The 27,164-nt window shown below is 35.8% G+C and overlaps 1 protein-coding gene across 1 annotated transcript in view; it reads left to right on the top strand.

Annotated features, from left to right (window-relative positions):
* RPGRIP1L (RPGRIP1 like) overlaps nucleotides 1-27,164 on the top strand; it is a 77,696-nt gene that overhangs the window by 40,244 nt on the left and 10,288 nt on the right. The window contains exons 17-24 of the mRNA XM_074157862.1: nucleotides 42-408; nucleotides 1,902-2,116; nucleotides 3,788-3,871; nucleotides 5,428-5,499; nucleotides 7,073-7,250; nucleotides 8,377-8,474; nucleotides 18,487-18,670; nucleotides 24,369-24,453. Of these exons, the coding sequence (XP_074013963.1) occupies nucleotides 42-408; nucleotides 1,902-2,116; nucleotides 3,788-3,871; nucleotides 5,428-5,499; nucleotides 7,073-7,250; nucleotides 8,377-8,474; nucleotides 18,487-18,670; nucleotides 24,369-24,453 (1,283 nt within the window). The remainder of the gene's footprint in view (nucleotides 1-41; nucleotides 409-1,901; nucleotides 2,117-3,787; nucleotides 3,872-5,427; nucleotides 5,500-7,072; nucleotides 7,251-8,376; nucleotides 8,475-18,486; nucleotides 18,671-24,368; nucleotides 24,454-27,164) is intronic.

The following is a 27,164-nucleotide window of genomic DNA, read 5'->3' on the forward strand; positions in this document are numbered from 1 at the left end:
GAATTCTAATGTTTTTAATTTAACTTCTTTTTCATTTAAAGCAGCAGATACCCAGAACCGCCCAAGTCAGCACTTCAACAGATGGCAATTTAAATGAGCTCCACATTACAATAAAATGTTGTAACAATCTACAATCCCGAAAAAAACATCTTCAGCCAAATCCTTATGTTGTCTACAAGTTCTTTGATTTTGCAGACCATGATACTCCCATCATTCCTAGCAGCAACAACCCACAAATAGATGACCATATGTGTTTCCAAGTGCCAATGAATGCAGATTTAGACCGATACCTGAAGTCAGAATCCTTAAGCTTTTATGTATTTGATGATGGTGAAACGGAAGAAGGTGCTTATGTAGGGAAAGCCAATGTGCCTCTTATTTCTTTAGCACATGACAGATCTATCACAGGTAAGAATTAGACCTCCTTAAACTTAACGAAGTCTTCACTTCCTGTTTTCTATATCTTTAAATCTCTGTGAGAACTGAACTAAAGAAAGGCTCTTCAGACGGTTATCTGGATGGGCTGGCTCAATGGGCTGAGGTCGGTGGTATGAGGTTCAAGAAGGCCAAGTACCGGGTCCTGCACTTGGGTCACAACAACCCCCTGCAGCACTACAGGCCTGGGGCAGAGTGGCTGGAGCTGCCCAGCGGAAAATGACCTGGGGGTGTTGGTCGACTGTCGGCTGAACATGAGCCAGCAGTGTGCCCAGGTGGCCAACAACATCCTGGCCTGTGTCATAAATAGCCTGGCTAGCATGACTAGGGAAGTGATTGTCCCCCTGTGCTCAGCACTGGTGGGACCAAAGCTCAAGTACTGTGTCCTGTTTTGGGCCCCTCACGACAAGAAGGACATTGGGGTGCTGGTGCGAGTCCAGAGAATGGCAACGGAGCTGGTGAGGGGTCTGGAGAACAAGTCTGGTGAGGAGAGGCTGAGGGAGCTGGGGGTGTTCAGCCTGGAGAAAAGGAGGCTGAGGGGAGACCTTCTCACTCTCTACAACTCCCTGAAAGGAGGGTTGTAGAAAGGCGGGGGGGTTGGTGTCTTCTCCCAAGTCGCAGGTGATGGGACAAGAGGAAATGACCTCAAGTTGATATTAGGAACAATTTTTACACTGAAAGGGTTATTAAGCCTTGGAATGGGCTACCCAGGGAAGTGGTTGAGGCATCATCCCTGGCAGTATTTAAAAGACAGGCCAGTCAACCCCCAGCCTGTGCTGCTGCTTGGGGCTATTCCTGGGCCAGTGTGGGACTTTGCATTTGCTTTTGCTGAACTTCATGAGGTTTCCATCAGCCCATTTTCCTACTGTGTGAATAGCAGCCCTGCCTCAGTGCATCAACTGCTTCCCCGCAAGTTGATATCAGTTACAAATTTACTATAGCATTTACAATATAAAAGCTGCTTAATGATTATTTCATTGTCAACTGTAAGACATTCGTGAAAATTTTAAAATACGATTCTATAATTATCCCATAGAAATGGGTAATAGGAGAAAATTTGCAAGTGAATTTAGGGTGTTTCTTCTTTGATAAAGATTTAGCAACTCGCAGATTTTTAAAACCCTTTTATTTTTGTTAATAAAAGGAAATGTTAGTAAAACATGGAAATGTTTTAGTTGAATCTTTTGAAATATGTCAATAAGAATTATTTATCTGGTATTCAATTATCTGAGAAACCTACAAGACATCTTGAACAAAACCAGTAATCCAGTCCCTTCTAAGTCTTGTGGTTTTGAATGTGTACAATGTAATATTTGGATCTACAAAATGTAATATTTTGACACTATTTAGCTGCTAAAATCAAGACTAAGTTACTTAATTCTTTAAGCCTACCCAGTTTTGCATTGCATTTTCTTGTATATGTATAGCGTAAGATAATTTGGACAAGATTTGCATTTTGCTTCCAGGTACTTTTGAACTAACAGATCCTGAAAGACGTGCTACTGGTACCATCACGGTTGAATTAAAATGGAAGTTTGCCTACCTACCACCAAGTGGATCGACAATGGGTGAAGACTTAGGAAATTACATTCAAAATGAGAAATCAATGGCAACTAAATTACTAGCAGAGGAAAAAACACAGACTCCAGCTCTGTCTCCTTCATTTACTTCATCAGTGACAGTAAGAAATTTAACAAACTCACAGAAGTTAAGAGATATAAAAGACCTATTACAGTAGGTTGTTTAGTTCTTCCCTGATGACCGCAAAAAAGACATTGAGGTGTTGGAGCGGGTCCAGAGAAGGGCAACGGAGCTGGTGAGGGGTCTGGAGAATAAGTCTGATGAGGAGAGGCTGAGGGAGCTGGGGGTGTTCAGCCTGGAGAAAAGGAGGCTGAGGGGAGACCTCCTCGCTCTCTACAGCTCCCTGAAAGGAGGGTGTAGAAAGGCGGGGGTCGGTCTCTTCTCCCAAGTCGCAGGTGATGGGACAAGAGGAAATGGCCTCAAGTTGATATTAGGAACAATTTTTTCACTGAAAGGGTTATTAAGCCTTGGAATGGGCTACCCAGGGAAGTGGTTGAGGCATCATCCCTGGAGGTATTTAAAAGACGGTTTGACATAATGCTTAATGACATGGTTTAGTGATGGTTTTTTATCAGAGTTAGGTTGATGGTTGGACTAGATGATCTGAAAGGTCCCTTCCAACCCAGACAGTTCTATGATTCTATGACCAGGATTTGTTCTTACTGTAAAGTAATGCATCGTACAAATACTTCATATAACCATCATCTTCAACATCTTTTGGAATATGAAATCTTTCTCATGTCCAAAACTTTAAAAAGTCTTTTATAATGATAGATAAGTGGTTAGCAAAAGGGCAGGGAGAAAACGGAGGAGAAATAGCAAACAGAAATGCCTTCCCTACAGATTTAGTACTTATTAATTCTGTTTCCACTGTAGATGTCCTGCATAAAATGTAGTTACAAGCTTTTGCAATTTCAGGGCTGTGGTTGTAATTTGTGACAGTCCTCAAATCAGCTGTTATTTCTGTGGTCTCTTAGAAACTCAGAGAGAAACCAGTCAACTGGGGTAGCTTTGAGCCAAAAGAATTCTCAAGCAGCCAGACCCAAGCCATGTGGACAGATACGTAGGTGTTTCTGCACTGTGCTCTTTGTTATTCTGGTTCCTGGAGCGTGGTGCTAAGATACCCAGTAGCTTCTTAAAAGACACTCGTACATTACAAGTACTGTAAGGATTATTTTTTTTTTTTATATAAAAATCACTGGAAATGGAGGATAATTTCTTCCTTTGTCATGAGAGTAAAATGTGAAGGGTAATAAACCACTTCTTCTTTATTAGCTTTTGCCTTTCGTATTATAATACTGTAACAGAAATATTTCCAGATCATTTTGTTAATTTTGCACCAATTACCACTCTCTTTTCTGTTTCTGCATTAAAATTCTCCAAAGGGAGTGGGATGAGGAAAGGTGTCAAAGACATAGTAAGCCTACAGAACAAGAAAAGTAATCAAGCAGCACATAAATTATAATAGCTAATATTTCTGCCACATACATGATACCATTGAGTTCAATCCGACAATTATTTCTCACCTGGATTTCACATTGCATTCTGTAGATGTTCTCTTGAGTTTTATACCCATTTGTGGGTGAACTCTGAAAGGCGTCTCCAACTGGGAGGACTTACTCAAACGATGTCTATATCATCTTGCCTGTTCAGAATTCAATTTAGTGCAGTTAGATTTGTCTTTGAGAAAAACTACAGCCCCTCAAAATTTACTGTAAAATGGTTCGAACATGGCAATAAATGGTCTTCAGCTGTTTTTGTTTTATTGCAGAAACCAACACCCAAACCAAGGCAGCGCGTAGCTCAAGCAGACAAGAAAGTATCTTTTCCGGATCTTAGTGCAATACAGATGGCAGTAAGTTTTAAGTATTTTACTCATGCGTGTTGAAGCAAGAAAGACTACTTATGTCTCAGTATGGGCAATTTGTAGAACTAATAATCAAGAACCCTTAATTACTGTAGCACCACAGGAGTGGGATATCCCAGGCAGTGAATGATAGCATAGTACTGCATATAGGTGGGGGATGCAATACAGGGGTATTTGTGTGCCTCCCTCAGAATTGCTCGCTACCCCCCACAGTTCACAGGCTTCAACTTTCATAGGCTTAGGGCAGATTCTAACAGGACCAGCCAACTGTCTCTGCACTGTGTTTCTCAGCTCGCTGGGTTATTAATGAAAATATCTTTGTACAGTTTACCACTTGCACAGAAATATAAATGGCTCTGCAGAAACCAGCTTGATGCAAAGAGGTCCTGAGTGTTGTGCTGACGAGATACACAATTTGACACAGTTCAGAGTCACCTCTTAAATAAGGTTTATCAGCTGAGATAACACACATTGTAAAAACAGTTACACTTGTGAACTTGAAACATGCTATCGTGTGTACATCCTGCCAGATTCTAGGAGAGTCTGCATGGAACTAACTCAAACACGTCTGCTCTATGGTGTAAATTTTGATTTAATCTTAAATAATCCACCTTCAGAGAACTAAGAATAGGCTGTAGTTACTCCTTTAATTATATCCTGTAAGGTAAGGTAGGCTCTTTATGTTGCATTAATTAATTAAAACTAGTTGTGATAATTTCCTTCCATTTGTAAATGCCTTGATTGGTTTTATTTTTTAAAATGTTAATATCAGTTTTCAATTCACAGGTCCTTCTGCTATTGTTTAGTTTACCGTGACTAGAATTTTGTTCTGAGCCGTACACTGGAAATAAGAAATTCCAGCTGTACTGGAAATAAGAATTAAGTCAATCTCTTGTATTTATTAACTGGTTTGGTTTTTTTTTAATTAAAAAAAAAAAATAATCAAATGTTGGTGAAACCAAATCTTTTGAGAGCTTAGACACAGAAAACTGAAACGTTAGCCATATAGTTGCACTCCCAACATATCTTCAGCTGTCCAAACAGTAACGTCTCAAAGTTCAACAATTTTTCACAAATCAAAAGTGCCATTAGAACTAAATAATGAAGTAGCTGGGGCTTCTCTGATGTCTAAGTTTTGTGGTGAAATGGCAAGAGAGTGTCTATGCTAGAGAATTAGAAATTCAACAGATTAAAGTTGAACAGGAACAGTCTTGTTTCATTTTCCTGTTCATTTTCTGAATAGCAGAGAATCTAGTTCCTGGATATTAATGTGACACATGCCAAAGCAAATAGTTGTTTTGGGTAAAGGAGACTCACTAAAAGGTGGGATGAGTGGTTTGACTCACCCAAACCATTTGGAAAAATTGTCCAGCCTCACAGGTAGAAGCTGTAGCAGAGGATAGAAGCAGAAATGCTAGTTCAGGGAAGCAAAGGAGGACGTACTCTCCTGTCTAAATGCTTCTCCACCAGTAAATTTACCTACTTTTGTGTGCTATTTGTCTACTATGTATTAAAGGCTTCCCCTTATTTTACCCATAACTTAGGGGTCTGTTGTTGAAAATAACATGGAACTTGCACAGAAGATGAAGGCTTCAAGAGTTCCAAATGCTTCAGAGGTATGAGGTTATTAAACTTTTGCAGTTTTATATAATATATTGCATTTGAATTCCATGTGTATGTCATTTCTTCAGAGTCATACATCAAAAGTCACAGTAGAGTAAAGTAAGATCTCAAAAACTTCACTGAAAGATGAAAAAAAGTTATTCCTTGTGATGACAATCTTTCTTTGGTCATTAGAAAGGAAGGAATATCTCTACTTACTTTTTTTTGATTTGGATGAAGTTTATTTTGTCTTCCCTCTAAAAATTACCATTATATGGATGAAGAAAATGAAGAAGAAATGGAGTAACTTTGGAATATTGCTAAATGTGTAGCATTCTGAGGAGAAAAGTATTATATTGTAATTTGTAATGGTCTAATTGGTTGTGAAAGTAAGTTGGGGCAGATTGGCAAACTAGTTTCTAGTGTGTAACAGAATATTTAATCACTAGCCTTTTACCTCGCTTTCACTGTTCTCTTTTTAAGCCAATATGAGGCTTTGATTGAGAAGTTAAGTCTCCCACCACATCAGGTGGTATTGGTCAAGAAGAATAATCAAAAAGTATTTGCTCTCTGAAAAGTTTATCCACAAAATGCAACTCTGTCACTGAAGGAATTAAAAAGAATGGCCAAACATTGTGTAAAACACAAGGGTTATGACAGATCATCATCTGTGCCAAGGAGGAGCATAAAGAGACATAAAGTCAGTTTTCTACAACTTGAAAACTTCAAGAATAACCTTTATTTATAGAATAAGGCTCTTCAGTATTTGTTCACATTGCTTTGCTTCGTGTGGCTCCAAATGTGTTAGAACAGAAATAACTCTTCAGGTCCCCTCCTGGAAACCCCAGTTGTTGTGTGGAGAGCTGAAAGGTATCTCACGGATTCTGAGGGTAGGAGGTGAGGCATCAGCGTCCCTCTGGAAAATTCAGTCCTAGAGGAGAATCGTTGGATAATAAATAATACATAGTCTCCAGAAAATTTACCTGGAAAGTGCCACGTCTGTAATGTTATAGCTATTGATGAGTTATTATTCTATGTAATTGTACTGAAAGAGAAAGAAGGGAGTAAGTATTTCACAGTAAGTTACGCACTCAAGATATTTTACCTTAGATAACATGTTTGTATTTTGTAGCAAAGCCAATTTTTTTAATAAGATTCTAGTTTGCTTTTGAAACAGAAAATATTGTATAATTTAAGTTATAAAATTGCCAACTGAGTAAGGTGGTGGTGGTGTTTGGTTTTGTTGTTTGGTTTTTTTTTTTTCAACTGAGTCTCGTAGAACTGAGAGAGCTGAAATATAAATGAATCTGGAAATCTAACAGGCTGCATATATGTTGACAGGTACCAAATGATTATAATAGTTCTGTTTTCACAAATATACGTCATTAGAGAATTGTCTTTCTACTGTATTAATTATTTGTTACTGCAGTTGACAACTTCTCATTGTTTCCTGCGCTGCATAAGCAATATAATTGTTTAAAGGCTATGTATAATGAATGAGGCATAACTCTGCAAGTTTTGAACTTCAGTAACTTTTGCTGTTCAAGGAGTGTTATAAAGACTGTACGTTTATCTATTTTTATATAGCATGTGGTACGTGAGGTTAAACAAGAAAGGCTAGCAGATGATAAGGTGAAGGAGATGGCTGAAGAAATTCAACCGGAAAAAGACGACCTCTCGCATCTGTCAGAGGGGCAGTTGGCCGACCAGAGCTCAGTTACCTCTGGAGATGAGACAGAAATAACTGAAGAATTGGAACCAGAAGGTAGAAATCATTTTTATGAATAAGCAACTGTATTTTCTTAATAAATCTCTGTCTCTTTCCATTTTCTTAAGCATTTCTTACTAGCAGTGGGAGCTGCCTCATTATGAGAAGCTTCATGACAGAAATGATATTCTGGTGTACTTTATAGCTGAAGCTGGGCGCTGGATATGGTGGTGTTATTTTCTTCCCAAATGGAAACTGTATTGTAATTGAATGCAAAAATCTGGTATCTGACCTAGATTCATAAAATATTAAAGGAAACCTGGCTTCTATTTAAATGTCTTTATATTCTCCCTTAGAACTATGCTGTTCTAAAGACTATTTTAATGAATATGCTCCTTTTGTCTGCAGATAACAGCCAATGCTGATATCGGAAATCCTTTCAGACAGTGAAAGGGGTAGTCTGTCTTATCACATCTGTGACATAAAGTTGTTAGAGGCAGATTTATTTAAAGATTATAAAAGCTGGGTCATCCTGTTCCACCTCTGAGCTTAAACTGTTTATCATTGAAATAAACCAAGTCCATGATACCAAGTTTAAAGTAAAAGAACAAGCAGGATGCTAAAATATTATGTTCAGTTGTTTGCAGCTTCTGTCTAAGAATTCATTAGAAAAATTGGAAAAACATGATGTCGAATCCCTGCTGTGTTTATAAGTAATTTCTCCAGAGAAGAAAGACCTGAATGCTTTAGAAAATAATCCACCTACATACAGAACTACTTTTTTTTTTTTTAGGGGGGAAAAAAAAAAAGTACATTCTTCTTTACATGTGCATGGTTTTAAATGCAGTCAGAGGAAATCCACAAATTCAGGCCATATTCTTATGTAAAGCTAACTGTTGTTCATACGTCAGTTCATCACAGGACTTATATCATTCCACTCATCAGCTTTCATCTGGGAAACATTACTATTTTTTTAGCAAATCAGAAAAAAATACAGTTTCGATGACTTTAAAGGTCATTGATTTGCCAGCGTTAATCTTCTGCAAGGAAGAGAAGATTTACCTAGCACTTAGACTTTAAGCACATATATTGCTATCAGGTTTCTCAGCAAGTCTCAGATGGACTACAAATACAGGGGGGTTTAATTACATTGAATTTTTTTTCCTTAATTTTTTTTTTTCAGATCAAGATTATAGACAAGAAAATGATGCCATTGAGTCAATAATAACTGACAGTGATGACTGTATTGTTTCAAGTCCAGTATCCAAGAATATGAAACAGGTGAGTCAGAGCATTTATGGAAATGATTTGGTAAGTCTAAGAAAACTATTTGAAGCCTAATGTCCTCTAAGAGTAGCTTTGCTGTATCTAAGCTCAGATTCTAAGGCATTTTCAATGAATGTATGTTTTCCTGTTTCCAGTTCAAATAGACACTTTTTCACAGAAAAGTTAACCTGACCACATTGCGCATGTGATTTATAGGTGTTTTTTTAATGGGGAAATCTGTTGTCATCTTTTCCATTATTGTCATACACGCTTAGAAGTAGATGTTTCTAATTAGTTTCAATCTGAATTCAAATTTTAATCCTGCACAAAATCTCCCTAATGAAAGGTAACTATTGTAATATGAACATCCAAAAAACAGCCTTGTTGTTAAGTCCTACCTGTTGCCTTTATGTGGGAAAATGTGCTTTTCTGCTTCTTCTAGTGCTTTCTGAGGAAGGGGAGCATAATTTCTCTTGTCAAGGCCTGTAGTAAATCTCCACTGCTTAACTACCCACTGTGTTTCATCCCAGGATGTTGATTTGATTGAATGTTGTTGATATGTGAATTGCATAAGCTTGAGGTTTTTAATAACATGCAAACCTTGCATATAATTTCTAGTTCGTCCACATAGATTTCTTTTTGTTCCTGACTCCCCACCAGTTTTAGAACTGAACATCAGTTTTCAATAAAGTTTGTACATGTACAATATCCAATAACTTCAGTGTGCTACGTTTTCTATTATTAGTTGTGGACATGCATAGTAATGATATTATCTTGACTTGTTCTTAAAACCAGCAATTAATGAACATAGTCATCCATACAAAATAACAGAGCATAATACAGACTTGGAAAATTTACTTTGAACAGTGTTTAAATACTATAGTTCTCTAAAAAAATAAGAATATTTCTTGCTTTTAGACCTAACATTGACAGGACAATCTTAAAAATGTTCAAACTAGGACTTAAAATTGATTATAATACTTATAACATTTAATACTTCTCTGGTCTGTCTTAGCCTTCTTTTAAAGCACCAGGTGTCTACTGTTATCTCCTATCAGTCTTAAGTTTTTTTTAATGTTCTGCAATGTGGTAACATAGAGGTAGTTTGATTTTATTTTTTATTTTTAAATACTTTTTTAAAGGCTGTGTGACATCTTACAAAATAACTAGTAACAAGAAGCAGTGCTTCGTGTGAGAAATATTGCTCTTTTTTTTTTTTTTTCTAAGTTGTAGAAGGGATTTAGAAATGCTATCAATTATATATGCTGCAGAAAGATACAGAAGGTACTTTTGAAAACAGAATTGCATTGTTCATATGTAAAATGTCAAAAAATTGTTTCATTTGTAATTTTGAGAGCTAAAATGCTACTTATCATTAAGTCAAACTACAATACGGTTTATCTATACGTTTCTAGTCACCCTGTATTTTATTTTATCGAAATTATTTAAGAACGCTTCTGAGGGGATTTTGAGTGTGGATTCATTTCAGGTTCATTAATTTCTACCTCTCTACATTGATCTGTTCCTCTGGTAACAAAGTGCACGTTCCAGAGGGTAGATAAGACAACAGAAGCTATAAACTGTTAAGGCAATATGTTTGATACGAATTGGATTTTAAAAATAGGCATTGGTATATTTGAAATCTTGGGTTAATTATAGAATACAGCAAGTGAAAATTGCGATTGAATTTGTATTTTTTTTAAGATTAAAAATCACTGCCTTTTATCTTTTGAGATAAATATCCTGCTGGTAATCAAACACTGTAAATAAGTCTTGTGATTTTTAGAGATGGTTATGCTAATTATCCTATGAATCTGAGTTGTATGCCAAACTGTTTAAGCCATTTAAGATCATACTGTTTCTTTTTTGCATGTTGCAAATTAGACAGTTCATGGTTATTTCTTAGATATGTTGATCATAAAGGGTATCTAACAGATTTTCCAGTACTTAGCTGTACCACTTGCTTCTTTCTCTTTTCTTCTTGTCTATGATGTATAATTAATCATAGATTACTTCATTTTGTTTCATTTCATTTACAACATTTATGAGCTTCACTTTGTCGGTATGAAATGCTTGTCCTCTTCTTTCCTTTCCAAAGTGGCGTAATTAGTGTTAGCATCTTTTTTAACAGGCTACATAAAGTTTAGTGGCTGGATTAAATCAAGTCATTAACATAATGTGCTATACAATTTGCCCCTATCTCTTTTCGTTTCCAGTACATCAAAGTGCCACAGAGTGCCAGTGTAATTGGGCCTTGCTAGCTTGTCAGGTTCAGTCAGGCTGATGGCTGCTGCTTTTACTAAAAAGCTTCCAGGCATGATAATTAATAGAGAAAAGAAGTCTGAGAAATGTAAAAGTTTGGACAGTTCTCTATGAATATTTCATACATTGGAATAATCAGAAGTTAACATTATCAATTTGATGTATAATACATTGATTAAAAGCCTTGTTTCATATCCTCAAAATAGACATCAAAACTGGGAATTTGCATTTTCTTTGGCATGGTCTTTATATTTTAAAAAAAATATTAAAAAAAAAAAAATCTTTTCTTTTCCATCCCCTCCTCCCTTTCTCCCCCATGTCTACACTTTATCTTTACAGGAGATAATATAGCATTCAATTATCACAATAAAATTTACTGGTGTCAGTTTCCAAGTTGTCCTAAAATTTGCCCATAGGGCAACTACTGGAGAAACCAATTTATTTGGTGGTGGTCCTGTTTTTTCTATAGGTGTGTTTAGGTCTCTCTTTTTTGTTGTATACTGTGAGTGCATTATCTTGCACTAGTAGCAGTTTATTGAAAAACTGGCATCCTCCGTTCCTGTAAATTAAGATCTTGGGGTCTAGTTCATTCTGAACTGAAAATCTCTCTGAAACACCATTAAAAAGCAATACCAGTTGCTTGTGGTCCTGCTCGTCAATGAAATGTTGTTTGTGCAAAGGTGGGAAGATGCAAAGCATAAAGCTTATGTAGAGCAAAGCAATAAATACTTTTCCCATTATTATGCCTTTTTTGTACAATTACTTGACTAATGTGTTTCCTCCTATGAGATCTCTGCATTCACTGGAAAAAAGAAAACGATTTGGACATTGTATTGCACTTTTCAATTTTGGCTGAAGAAGTCTTGACTTCCCTTTACATTTCTTTTCTGCAGGACTTCAGTACCTTTGGTGGACTTCAGGGAGATTTCTGAGTGCTCAATGTTTTTCTTAAACTGGCATGTTCTGTGAATATCTAATCTGAATTTAGAGAACTAAAATTTTAGGGTTTTAATATTACCTTGTGTTGCTGAGTTGGCTTGATTGTGCTGTGCCAGAAATACTAATCCTTTGCGTTCTCTTAGTCTTGTCTAGATCTAACCTTAGTTGCTTTGTACTTTTTTTTCTGTAAGAAACCAGGGAAGTTAAAGTGCCACACCAGCGTATTTAATAAAACAAGAAATAAAATTCATGAAACAGATCTATCTTATCAGACTAAGATAAAAGTAACTTATTAAAGCTTTATAGTCAGTATTTTCAAAGACTACTGATGGGTCTAAGATTAAGAAAGAGCATTTGCCATTCTTCATCTTTAAGGTGATTGTTTGCTGTTCTGGCCACTATTAGACAGGAACTAAAGTAAAAGAGAGAAAGTTTGAAGAATCCGGGAAAAATTTAAGTTGTCTTTTACCACTGAAAATCTGAGATGACAGTAGTTTGAACAGACAGTATGCTGAAATGAGGGATTTACAACTTCTAGCGCTTGTCAAATATACTTTGAAGTAATAATTAGAAGCATCTACTACAAGTCATTCTTCTTGATGGAAGAACTGAAAAAAGAGGGAGAAGTAATACCAAAAAACCCCCAAACACCAGCTTTTAAAATGATTCAAAACAGCAGAATCTTAACTCATTAGGTTACCCATTACTAATTAGTCAGAATATTAAGTAGAAAGTCAGATTTAAGGCTGAGTGCACAAGCCCACAGGAAAAGCATCAACAGGAGCCACTTTTAACCCAGCTGGTAATATTTTTGTCGTTATGAATGTGAATGCTCCTCAGTTCCTTACTTGAGAAACTATTTATCAGAGCTCATTGACATAGATGCAAGTTATGGTGACTTCACAAGTAGAAAGGAGTATTTTTCTAATTGATGATCTAAAATTGGTTTGAAGATTTAAAACGAGATTTGAGGTTTAATTGGCTGCAAGATACATCACCAAGCATAACTTTTTTCAGACTGTGGGTAATATGAAAGAATCAAATTGCATTCATTTTTGCATGTCTTCATTGTCCCCACACAATACTATAATGGTGAGGGGAACAGTATCACATGTTTAGTAGTAAAACTCTAAATAAAAAGAACAGCTGTATTAAAAATGTGCGATTTGATATTATTTTTTTTCATTAAAGATGCACTCTTAACAAATGAAGATGCTATACTGATACTTTTTGCTTTCTTCCCATACGAAGGAGCTTCTTATTCCTAAATAGATTAACTTTCAAATTCGAATTTCTGAAATCAAACCAGAAGTCTCTGATTTATGTATAGAAAAATATATGCATAGATGTACACAAAAGCAGAAATGCTATTTGTCTTTGTTTAGGTTTTTACATAATACTGCTACTTATTTGATCTTATTTCTATAACATAAATGTTGACATGTATTAGTATACTGAAAACGTGCAGAATAAGACCTTTTTTTATTGAGAAGTTTTCTGTCTTTCATGCTTATTTGCCTAAGGATCATACTTCCTTTTAAAATGAAAGGTAATTGTAAGTTTACAGAGCATTTGAATTACTTAATGGTGTGCCTAGTTGGTACTGATTTAGCTAACTGGCTTTGAGGTTTGAGAAAGTTGGTAGTTGTTTTTTATTTTATCTGGTGGTATAATCAATGGTGAGGGTTTAAGCACTGAAAATGAAGTCTTCTCTTTGAGATTGTCGGTAAAGAGGGGTGTAGCTTAGTTCAGGACTCTAACCATACTGCTTATGGGGCCTCCCCCACTTTCTGAGGAGAAAATAAAACTCAGAGTTAAGGAAGTTTGTATCTCACCAGTCAAACAGCTCCAGGTATATCTGCTTTTTTCTATTTATTCATGCCTAGAAAAAGTTTATCTTTATAAGCCATTAGTTGAGGCAATGCCACAGGCAAGTTGCAGAAGCAAATTTTAAAAGATAATTCAACTTCAGGAGAACCATGGAACTATTTCATGTTTACTCAGAGAGGGTGGGGGAGACAAGCCGTTTGAAGGGAAGGAAGTATATTATTTAGGTGATCAAAAGTTGTGTTATGAGCAAAGCGCAAACGTGACTTTCAGTTCAGATGTATAGTTGTCATGGTCACTGTGGGAAAGCTTCAGATCCCTCAGAGACTTAATATTTTCTAAAATGTTTGGTGTTTTATACTGCATTAGAAATTGTCTTTTCTGAAAAAAATCAGTGCATTGATGGGTATGTTACAGATTTGCATAGAAGAGGCAGTATCTAATCACTGAATTGTCTCAAGCTGTAGCAAGTAATTCATGCCTTTGAAGATATTAAAGATGAATTCGTGCTCTGACAATGATGGATTTGGACTCTGCACTAGATAAAACTAGATAAAACTCTGATCTGCGGCAACCGGAGATGTACTGACTGTCACAAATAGATTTGTTTGTTTGTTTAGTGTGTTGGTAATTCTAGATAGAGCTGAAGGGATTGCATCTGGACTGGACTGGAGAGAGTCCAGCGTAGGGCAACCAAGAGGATTGAGGGATTGGAGCATCTCCCTGATGAGGAAAGGCTGAGAGAGCTGGGACGCTTTAGCCTGGAGAAGAGAAGGCTGAGGGGAGACCTTATTAACGCTTACAAGTATCTAAAGGGTGGGTTGAAGGAGGATGGAGCTGGACTCTTTTCAGTGGTTCCCAGTGACAGGACGAGGGGCAATGGGCACAAGCTGGAACATGGGAAGTTCCATTCAAATATGAGGAAAAACTTCTTTCCGGTGAGGGTGCCAGAGCCCTGGAACAGGCTGCCAAGGGAGGGTGTGGAGTCTCCTTCTCTGGAGATTCTCAAGACCCGCCTGGATGCAGCCCTGAGTCATGTACTCTGGGCAACCCTGCTTTGGCAGATGATCTAGATGATCTCTAGAGGTCCCTTCCGACTCTGATAGTTCCGTGATTCCATGAACCTTATTATGGTGCTAACCTTGTACCATTGGCTTCTCCTCCTAGCACATGGCAAAAAAACAGTGATGCATGGGGAAGATTATCTTTCCCTTTCCCTCTGTCACAGTAAATCTGACCCCAAAAGAACTATTGAACAAGGAGAGATCCCTTTGCCCCAGGCCTTAGGGAGAGTCTAAAGTGCATGTGCTTTTGTAAGTCCCATCCATTTGGAGAAGGAAGAGGGAGCGTTTCTGTATCCCTCTTGGTGTTCTCACATCTACACCATTGTGGGGAAAATCTAAAAATAGAAGACATTGTTCCTAACCTGAGAAGTCACTGCATACAGTTCAGGGCTAGAATAATTTTTTGTGATATGTATTTTTATGTGTATATGTTAATCATAATTACTTAGCGAGTAATGTTTGTGTCTCTGAACAGTTAAATTAGACTGATGTTCCTGTGATAGTGTTCCTTTGCAGCTCTGTTCTGACATTGTTATAGGATGATCACAGGAATTTGGCGCTTCATAGAGGAAGAGGATAATTTCTCATTCCATAAATATATTTGTCAATCAAGTAATATCGATAGTGATTAAAGTATTGGTAGCAAATGGATGATTACATGTGATTATTGGACAATAGTTTATAGTTGATCTGAGATGCTCTCTGCTGGAAATAGAAGGGAACAAGTGAATAAGTGGACTGTGGAAATAAATGCATAAAATACTAAAGAGTAAAGCAGAAATATTTTTCATCATTGGTAAAGACAGGGATCAAGTTGATCTTACCATTAAGAAGTTTCCTTTATTTTGAGTTTTTAAAGGGCAATGTATGAGTTAAAACTGTGGATGCAAAAAATAGGCATGTTGTTTCTATTGTTCCTATAAGCAAGGCATTTCCAATGCCACTGTTTTGTGCAGAAAGCACAAACTTTTTTTTTTTTTAAACAATTCTGTGGGATACAGTTGTGAGCCTTTTGAGTCAATTGGAATTTTGTTAATTACATCAAAGCCTTAGCATTTTGTTGTGACAAAAAGGAAATCAAAATATGGAATGTACAGCTTCTTGAGGATGGCAGTCAAGAGTTTTTACGGAACTTAAAAAGCTTTTTAATCTCAGACATCAGAAAGATGAGAAAAGTTATAGTGGGACTTCAAATTCTGATGTAGTATCCAATGCATTTAGTACTTAACCTAATCCTAAAGCTTGTCGAAGGAGTTCAGTGATTCTTCCAAATCTCTAGGTAGTATTAATTAAAAAGACTCAATATTAAATGGTAAAGAAAGAATATTGCTATAGACTTAGTATCTTGCCCACATTTTCTTTTCCTTGCTTGGAATTAAAGCACTGAACCAGTTTCTCAGAGACAGTCTTTGAAAGCATTTAGTATTCTGTATTTTAATATGTCTCCAGTCTCTGTTAGAGAAATTTTCATATTATATTTTGTTTTAAATACTAAATTTAAAGACTAATTTTATTCCCATCAAAGTAGAATGATTTGTGTGAAGTAATTGGTTGTGACAAACTATCGTTTTTTCACTTGAGTAGTACTTAAAAAGTGAGACCAAGGCTTAAAAAACAAAACAAAACTTAGGAATAGATTTAAATAACATACTTTACATCATAGAAATAAAAATGGTTCTTTAAAAATTAATTCCTAGCATATATGGGATGCTACATGACTACACAAGAGCATTTTTGTATTAGCAGTGAAATAATGTCACGGTAGCTATGCTGGTCTTCAGCAGTTCTATGTTTTTTTATTTGTATGTATTTTTTTTAATCAGTTTGTTCTCCTTTCCATATGCTATATTGATGTCTGATGGTAATAAAAGCGGGCCTTAAAATATTCTTGACTGTTAAGCTGTAAAGTAGTTTTTTTCTTACAATTTTCTAATAGTATGACTCCGTTATTTGCTTCCTTGTAAGTTAGAAAGCACAATATCTGAATTTACACTGCTCTCCTTGAAAAACTGTAATATTCTTTCCCTACACTATGCAATTACAAGTGTTAAATATGTCAAACAAATTTTAAGTTACGTAAAAGAAATACTTTATAATACAGGATATTGTATTTGGACTTTATTCATAAACTACTGTCTGTGTACAAACTAGTTTGACATAGCTACTAAATACTTTGGGGCGAACAAAACCGCTCAGCATATCACTTTAAATACAGCTGCTAATACATCTGTTCGGTGCAAGAAGAAAAGAGTTGTTTCTGAAGTAAAATTAGACAATAGAGCCAATTTCATTTTTTATGCATGTGAATGTAGAGTGCTTGAGGTTATTAGTTGAAACTGAGTAACCTTTCCAGGCTTTCATCTCTTTCTTTTCAAATTTGAATATGAAAAGCATATTCAAGTCAAAGACCATCACTTTAATGACATTTGGCAGTCATTTGATTTATTAGATTTTAGAAAAAAAAAATTTCCTTTAAATATTTCATCATTCTATGCTAATCCCAGTAATATTGCCAGCTGAAGCCATGTACCTGTATTAGTGGAGACAGAATGGTGTGGAATTTTCTCTGTCATCCTAGTAAAATTTCCATGAATCTACTGAATAATAAAACAGCCTTATTGAAATATTCAGATTTGGGTTTTTAGTTAAAGTGTCTTAGGATACATAATAAAAGGAAATGTCTTTTGAAAGGAGGGGGTAAAATTACTTCATCAAATATTGAAAGGGCTTGACAGCACTGGAAATTGTTCTATATGATGGATGTTTTTACAATAGGATACACCTGCTTTTCAGTTTGATTAATTGTATAATTTGCTTGGAAAAATATAAACTCTCTCCATAATAAATTAGAGTATTGACTTGCAGTTCTAACACTGAATCTAGAAAGCTAATCTTTTGGATAAAATTTATTGCTTCAAGTGATTTAAGTTTACAGTCAAAAATTGTCAAAACATTTCCATATAGGGGAAATATTTTTAATAAAATTGTGAACTTGAAAAGAAAGAAGAAAAAAAAAAAAATATTGTCTTATGTTTCTGAACTCCAGCACGTTCTGTTTGCTCTTTGAAGAATCTCATCTTTGAATGCTCACCTGTGTACTCCAATTTTAAACCACAGTGGCTTTTCTTTCTTTGAATTACAAAGTTACCGAGGGAAATATTTGTGACTCGTTCTGTCAAGTCTGACATTCCCAGTTAAATACATAAAGCTTATTAAAATTTATCTGTACACAAATAATATAGACTTTGCTGAGCAGTATGAAACAATTTTATATAAGCAACAGGAAAATGTCATTTTCGTTAAAGATAATAAGGCCCTGGTGAAGAACAACCGGGATATTACTTCTATCATCATATTGTTAATTTTAACTTTTAAACATATATTTGATTGAACTAGAATAGTTCAGTGTATGAAGTTGAATTCCATATAAATACAGTGTTACTTTAGATGCCTAACTGCGTTGTGATTTGATGGCTTTCGATCGCGCTATTTGCAGTATAGCCTGCAGCAGGCACTGAGCCGAACAATTCTCTGTCATTTGGAAAACTTTGGTACCTAATTTTACTGAGAATATTTCAAGCAGTTACAGGATCAAGATACAAATCACTTCGCTGAGTAGCTAAAAATAATGGCAACTGAAATGTGTGGTTCAGATATCATTTGTATGTGAAGATAACCTTAACCTAATCTTCTCCAGCAGAGTATGACTATTGCAAAAATATTTTCAACACCGAATGTAAATCGGTATCTGTTGCAACAATATTCTTAACTACAAACCCTGGGGCTTTAGAATCTCATTGTGTCTGTGTCAAAATCAATCAATCAGTGTTAATCATACAAAATAGCCAATGATTTACACGTATGTTTCTTTTTGTGTTAACACTTGAAAAAACACAAAATAATTCGTATTATGTTTCTGCTTTGTTTTTAAACAGGCAAATGAAAAAATCCGGATTGAAATTATATCGCTCGGTCTTACTGAGTCACAAATTGCATCAGATGAAACAATCCAGCAGCTGTTTGTAGAATGCAGATTGTACAATCTCGTTGCAGAAGAGACCCCGCTGTCACTTCCAAAACCAACAAGTGGTCAGAGGATTCACTATAACTATAGCAATGGTAAATATGATGTTTTCCTGAGCTTGTTTCTTCTCTGAAATTGTATCTTATGAAAATGCCTGTCAATAAAGCCTACTTCCTCTATATATTATAGTTGCATTTGTCTGTGTACCAATTGCATTTGTCTATTTCCCACGTTTCGGGAAATATTAAAGGTGATTTTTAAGAAATGAGGTAAGGATCCAATTATTAAGTATAAAATGAATAGTTGAAGTGGGCTTCTGTATGAAATGGTAACATTGAAATATATTTAAATATGCTGCTAGCACATAAATTTTAAAATTAGGCTATACGTAACTAAAATGTATGTATTCTTTTTAAAAGAACATGATGAACCGAGTTCTGTATTGGTACATGATGATACAGCAAAAGAAAAACATTCCATGTAACCTTGTACAACTAAAATACAGTTGAAAAGAGGAAATATGTAATTGGACTTGATCATCACTTGGGAATACTTGGTGTTCCTTTAATTAGAACTTTTTGAAATAGGAAATTATTCAGCCGTGTTTAATACTAATACATTGCTACTTACTTCAGAATGCTTAATCCTGCATGTTCCATGTGCTGTTCTCTAATAAATGAACATTTGAAAATACTTTATGTCAATACACAATGTAATTTACACTAATAGCATACACAGAACTATTGTAATAATTGATAATTCATTTGTTAATTATTTTCCCAGCTATTTCGTAGTATTTCAATTATTCATTAACTTTTTTTTTTTTTTCCTGTTAAAGTCTATTTCATTTAAGATTCAGTCTGAGTGCTTCATGTTGCCTTGGACTTTAGGCGTTGCATTTTTAGCTGAGAGTATCCTGAAGCAGGTGAATCAGTTGCTGTTTGTGACACACCACTAATACAGACATTCAAATTACCATTCTTTTAAAAATAATTTTGTAAAAGCGGCTTTGCAAAAACGGTGTCACAGTCAGAACTTTAAAATTGCTACCGTCTAGAAGCCTGATTTTAGAAGGAGACTTGTCAAAAAAATTACTCATTTATATCCTCTTAATACTCATAAATTATTGAATTACCCCATAGTTGAAGACTGAAATCCCTTGTAGATGTCACATCAACCATCCCTGTCGTGGGACTGCCCATTTGAGAGAGAATCTAGAGGACAGGGCACAATGTTTTAACTTCCGTGACTCTGAGAAAGACAGTAATCTTTGTAAGGCTTTCGGGAAAAAAAAACAAACCCAAACCTACAAAACCTAGTAGGTCTGCAAACTGTTGTTCACTGAAGCTTACTTCCATTCAACCAAATGGGAATTCTGGCATCATATGCCCAGTGAGACGTCGGATAAGTAAGAACTCTTTTTATGAGCTGAACAATATTCATCTTGGTAGCTGCTGTGGACACCTCTTCCAAATGTTCTAGATAGGCAGACATAATTGAAATCATTTTTTTAAAACCTCACTGAATTAACACCGTAAGTCAATACAAACTATGTAACACTTTTAATTTCTCTTGCTTCTTGAATTCTCATTGCTTTGAATATAAGAAGCATTCAGAAGTTATAAGAATTCCTACACAATGTTCTGATTCCTGTCTGTATTGGGTACGGTCTAAGCGTAATACTACTTTTTTAAGTATTGATGCAGCAAAGTTACGATGAATACAGAGCGAAATGTCAGGCTCTTAAGACAATTATGAAACTTACATGTATTTCAAGCTGTGATAGTTGAAAATAGTATCGTGCTTTGTAGAGACACCAATTCATAAGGTTTTTCAATCTGATAGTGCTGTGTCTTATTATTTCTGCTAGTCAAAACCTGGCTTCATAACTTTGATTTTTTCAATTTGCTGCTTAAGGATCGAATATAGAACTGTTTAAATTAACGAATCAATATCAAAAGGTGGTCTTAATTGCTTCAGGATTGTGTTCTGCAGCATGATACTAAAGTGGTTGTTATTTGCAGAGTTTTGCTTAGATAATTGGTCATCTAATTTCTACTCAAGATTAGCTTTGCATATAGGGGGGAAAAACCTAATGAGTCTGCTGTTTGATAATGTCAGTTGGAAAGCCAGTAAGAGAATAGTAATGAAATCTGCCTGTGTGTTTACTATAGCTTTACTGCATCTCTTATTCATGTCTAATTAGATTGGAGTATGTTGAATATTTGAGGTTAATTGAATATTTTCTTTAATAAAAATGAGATTTGCATGGGTAGACAGAAATTTACTTTGAGCTTAGAAGGAAACTAATAGTCTTCTAGATTTTTGCATGGAGAAAATCAGGGTAAGTCCATAAGTAATCTAAAAAAGCATTAATTCTTATAAATAAAACATTTTTCTATTATTTATAATGGGAACAGCTTGACTATTTTATAAAATGTCTTAACTGGTACAGAAGGCTCCATGAGATTCCTTGCTTAAAAAACATTTGAAATTTTTCCATACCTTTGCTCGTGCTTCGCTGTCATTGCTCGATCTGTAAGATACCAAAAGATTAATGGAATCTTGCTGAAAAACGATATAGTCGAACTCTGTTGATCTGGACATAGAATATCCTATGAATTTCCCTTTTCACAAGTGGTTAGAGCATGTAACTTGACAATAATTGTTTATTTTGACTATGACTTTTTGACTAGGAATGGTTAGAAGATCGCTTTCTTTCTTCTGAGCTCTTGAAACAGAAACTTGACTGGGAGACTTCCACACTCCAGGGTTATACCACGTAACTCTGGATTTCCCGTGACATTAACTGCTATATCTACCGATGGCCATACTGACCGAGGAGAGGAGCTGTTGTGTTTGTTAGTGGTGGAAAAAGTTATTAGAATATCCAAGAATGCTTCCAAATGCTACAGTCCCATCAATTCAAAAAAGAGTGGAACTTGCCAAATTGTGCTCCCAGCATGACTGTCATTTGGTAAAAAGGAAGGATTCTGATTTTTTGATGGGGTTTGTTTTGGTGTGGTTTGGTTTTGATGTTAGGGTTTGTGACAGATCATAGTAAGCAATGAATTCATATTTTACCTTAATGCAGTTTAAAATTGTGTGCCAGAAATTATATGTATTTCAAGTCATGTCACAGTATATGCTTTCAGGTAAATGGAATGGCAGTTTCACTGTCAGAAAAACATAGGGAAACATGTTGCTCCAAGCAAACAAAGCCCAGTCTCCCTCTATTGATATTTGACTCTTAATTTCTGTAAAATAAACATTTTTCTTGTCAAGGCCACAGTTACTTTGATTACACATTTAATTGAAAAGCTGTATCTCTTGAGTGAACAGGTGGTTATATGAACAATTTGAAGTACAAATATAAGTAGACTAAAGAAAGGGGAGGTAGGGGAAAGACGATAGGGTTTATTTTTTATTAAAAATAAACTTCTGAAAATCAATATTCTGAAAGGTGGATTCCTCAGTTAAGGTGTCAGAAAACATTGTTATACTTCATTGTGTTTATTCCTTTTCTCCATTAAGGCTCAGCACTGTATGAGGCATTTTTTTCTTCATCCTTGTGATGAAACTCTGCTTCATCACGGAGTCATTAGTTTTGTTAGAAAATGAACTATGAAAAAAATATACTGTAACAGAAGCAGCCATGTTAATGTTTGAGATTGCAGTGATTTTTAACGAGGTTCTGGGGTCATTGTAATCTTCAGATTTTAATGCTTCTTTAGGACAAACTTTAAAATTATAATTTTAAATGCAAACTGTCACAAGTGAATTTTGAATTATTTTTGCAATTAATTGGATGGAAATATGAGATGTTCCGTGCCTTGGAGCCATGTTATAATTCTAAGTTCAAGCACTAAGGGGTGATATGAAAGCATGCGATTCATCAGGAACAAAAAATATATTTTCACTATGGTTAATAGTTTTCCCCAGACTTGAATAGAGTTCTTGTGCTGAATGTTTTCCTAGTCTGAATTTTTTCATTGAGTGAAATGAATTCGAACTCTTCAGGTTTGTAAATAATTTCCATTTTAAATTGTTTTAGATACAGAATTAGTAAACTTAGGAAATTCCATTTGGGATGCTTATGGGGAAGGGAAGAATCTGTTGATGTGGCAGCTCCTTTGAAGTTCTCTGGCTGTCCATCTGTCTCCCTGCTGCCTCCCCAGCGCTTCCTGTGGTGGCCCCAGGAGCACTTGACCATGAGAGTAGCACATGTGGAAAGTCATCCACATGCCCGAAAGAATAGCAGATGGCAGTAACAGCTTTTTTTAACCTGTCTGAGAAAGTAAGACTATTGTGGGTGGAAACTAAGGAGTCTAAGATAGACCATCAATGCTTTGATTTCTATAAATAGAGGAAAAAAAGTGTTAAATTGCAGTTTCCTTTGCTTGAAAGATTCAAATACCAATTGTACTGGCTGTTTTCTGAAAGTAACTAATCTCTAATAGCACTCCTGCTGGCCAGGTAAGAGCTGAGGAGCACCTTTGAAGAAAACTAGAGAACCAGTAGGTCTGGAAAGAGTGCTTCCTGGAAGAACTTTTCTAGTGAGATATCCCTCAACAAATCCACCTGCAAGGAATTAATTGGAGCCTCCTTATCTCTCTGTCACGCTCCTGTATTCCAGTACTCTCTACTTCTTGGTAGAAATGGTAATTTCTGGTTATACAAATAAGTTTATTTCAGATAGTAGAAGAGAGTACGAAATACATTCAGGATTTCTGTCAGCACATGGAAAAGGAAACCTTAATGTGATGTGGAGAGTGAAAAACAGCGGGTTTGAGTACAGTGGCAGAGTAACTAGAAGGGAATGAGGCGTGTGAATATTAAAGATGTTGGTATTTAAAGACAGGCGAGTTTCTAGCTCCTCCTCCTGCCCTCAAAAACAAATGAAAAATGTTCCTTAGAGCTGTGTTTGTATCTCAGAGGGTTATATTTATTCTGGCTCTGTCCTAGCAAAATTTTTTCAACTGGATTTCTTACTTTAAAAAAAAAAAAAAGTAATTCCTTTAACACTGTTTTTCAATTTTCACATCCTGAATTTTTGTAATCTTTCACAGTGATTTACTGATACTTGTAGACTGATAGCATTTGCAAGGAAGAAGCTACTTTCTTAATGTAGGATGCCCAAAAACTTCTTAAAGAATTTCCTGAAGCCCTGTTTCTCATTCTTTTATTGTTTTTTCCAATCCAAGGCTATTTTTCTCTGTAGGTCATATTAATGGTACAAAAATTAAAAGCCGGTCCTTGTGTTTGTATTTTAAATTAAAACAATAAAAGGCTTTCAGAGCACTCACACACGCTCCCCAGGCTGTGGATTTTCTCCAGTCCATTGGTCTAGATGTTCCTCTTATTGAAATATTGTGGCAGGAAAGGAGGATTAAATTACCGAGGCTGTCAAAAAGGACAAGCACTCTGCCATACATTATCATTATCACTCGCTTCCTCAGTGGAAGAAAATACAGTAAATCACTTCAAATACAAAGCAATAAAGACCACTGGCTTTTAAAATCATGACTGCTATTGCCATTAACAGAAAATGACAGCTCTGTGGCGTGCTTAGATGCTGCTTGTATCTTTTTTGACAGTGCGCACATAAACCTGCCAGTGACACACCATTAGATCACATGACCTTTCAAATTTGATTCTAACATTGTTGCTCTTCCTGAGGAAAGACAAGGGAAAGAAATGTTTATATTTCTTTGTTCTTTTCGTCATGCTCTTTCTTCTGAAAGATGAAAAACAATTGATAACTAATGATATTAATTCCGATTTGCTTTGCAGTGATACATGTGGATAAAGCAAATAATGGTGCAAGAAGAGAGTACCTCAAGTTGATGCTTCTAAAGCCAGATCAACATTCTGACAGGTACATGTTAGTGCTGAAACAGTCTATAAAGGGTCTTTGTAAATTATGCCTGTGGTTTGGTTTATTGTTTGACTTTATTGAGGAGGTATCATTGAGAAGTTAATACATAACTAACTAAGAAAATTTTGTTTCAGCTGGGAATGATACCTAGATTCCAATGTGGTGATTGACTACATTTCTTCTCTGAGTATGTTCATGTGGCATGGAATATTGCAACCTCTCTTCATGATGTTTCAGTGCTGTGCTTTGGTTTTGTTAACAGCCTTGTTTTGCAAAATGCATCAGCATTCTATCAATAATGAATTTGAAAAGCACATATCTACCTGATGGTAGAGCAATACATCTGTTGCTTTCTGAATTCAGAGTGCTAAAAGGAGTGTAAAAGCTTCAGAAAGTGTTCCTTGGCCCTAGATTTTCCAAAAAAAAAAAAAAAAAAAAAAATTTATAGATGTAGCAGGCAGCTATTATATGTATACATATGAGAGAGAGTATAAATTAGTCTTATCCAAGCTCATAATAATAAATTTCTTTTATTCAAATCTTTTTGATTGAGATAGCATGCACTTTACTTTGAGAGAATGAATGACATCACAGAGTCATGGAATGGTTTGGGTTGGAAGGGACCATGAAGGACATCCAGTTCCATCCTGTCCCCTGGGCAGGGACACCTCCCACCAGACCAGGTTGCTCAAAGCCCCATCCAGCCTGGCCTTGAACATCTCCAGGGATGGGGCATCCACAGCTTCTCTGGGCAACCTGGGCCAGGTCTCGCCAGAGAGAGTAAAGAGTGAAGAATTTCTTCCTAATATCTAATCTAAATCTCCCCTCTTTCAGTTTAAAACAGTTACTCCTCATCCTATCGCTACACTCCCTGATAAAGAGTCCCTTCTCATCTCTCCTGTAGGCCCAGCACCCTTTAGGTACTGGAAGCTGCTCTATGATTCTATTTCCTCTTGAACGTCAATCTTCACTGAAATGGAACAATTATTCATTTAAAGATTCATTTCCTTTGCAGAAGTGTAGAATACCTGCTGATTGTTGAAGTGTAAGAGTTACTTGTAAATCTTTTAAATACATATTTATTCACAAATGACAGATTCACTCTGCAGTTAGAGACAGTGATCTCTCTTCACTCCATTTCACTTCTAAAACAGGTTTTACTGGAATGGAGCAGGGAACACCAGGAAATGATTACTTGTTGGGATGGAAATATCATACCAAAACATTCTTAGGTTTGAAGATATATAAAAAAAAAAAGTCTTCACTTAATAAACAAGCAGAAGACTTCTTTTTCCATATAGATTAGGAAAGCGGGTAACATTTTCTAGTAAGAATTTAACAATACTGAGGACAAATTATTCTTTCTTTCCTGAGGAGTAATTCAGCAAAGGAAAATAGCTTGTCTGTGGGCTGCAATTTCACCTATAAATACTTAGATATCTACACTAAATATTTAACAAGCCTAAGGTAAAAATTAGGTAAAACGGCAGTGAGCTTTTTCCCACAACGGAAGCATTCATCTTCTATGTGTGCCGTCGTGGTTCTGCCCTCTGGGTTGCTGGGTAGGTTGTTTTCTGCGTTTATCGTTGTGTCTAGTTTGGTCTGAAACCTCAATTCTGCGTTGACTAAATAGCAAGGCAGGAAAAGTTCATCAGTAGTCCAATTCCTTACTTTATCCTAGCAAGAGGACCACCAGGAAACAAAAATTTATAGAAAGATTCTGTCTATACACCAAATGTTTTCAACTCTCTGCGTTTTAAACCTGGCCTACTTGTATCTTCAACACGTGTTTTCTATCACAAGCCTTACAAACTAATATCAGAACTTCTTCAGCTGAAACATGAACTGAACTAAACTAATGCTTTAAAGCTCAGGAAACCAAATTATCAAGGATATAAATATCGTTGAAAATTGCCTGCACATGGTTTAGCCTGACACTTTATTGGGGTTTGTGCTATGCCAGATTATAGGAGCATAGATAGTGTATTAGGTATATTAAATGCTGGATTAAGTTTTCAGGTGAACTTTCTCCCTGTCACAATAAATGTTGTTAGAAATGATACTTATAATGATTGAGTGCATATTAGAACACGCCATTTTTGTCTTCCAAACGGAGAGTTACCTTGAAAAAGATAAAAATTCTCAGGTGTTAAAAGAGGTACTAATACAATACATAGAATTACTGCTAAGCCACAATTGGAACTACAGCCTAATCCTAGAGTTGAAACAGGAGCCAACTTGGCCCTGAAAATAATGCATTTCACAGATTAATACTCTTTTAGTTTATACTTACAATTAAGTAAATATAGATTGACATGGCATTTATATGGGAAAATATGTTTATTTCAGAGAATCATGGTATCATTTAGGTTGGAAAAGACCTTTAAGATCATTAAGTCCAACTGTAAACCTAACACTGCCAAGTCCACTGCTAAACCCTGTCCCTCCACGTCTACCCGTCTTTTAAATACCTCCAGGGACGGTGACCCAACCGCTTCCCTGGACAGCCTGTTCCAATGCTTGAAAATCCTTTTGATGAAGAACTATTTCCTATTATCCCATCTCAGATTTGTTGGGAGTGGGGTTTACTGTTCATTAAAAGATAAGATTTCAAAACAAAGTTGATTTTTCTCTTCTTTCACTTTCATTTGTTGATAAGAATTAATTGTAAGTGTTTATTAGAAATGTTGATTTTGGTTTCGCATTTGAAA

The sequence above is a fragment of the Numenius arquata genome, chromosome 13, assembly GCF_964106895.1.
Source record: "Numenius arquata chromosome 13, bNumArq3.hap1.1, whole genome shotgun sequence".
Lineage (NCBI taxonomy): Eukaryota > Metazoa > Chordata > Aves > Charadriiformes > Scolopacidae > Numenius > Numenius arquata.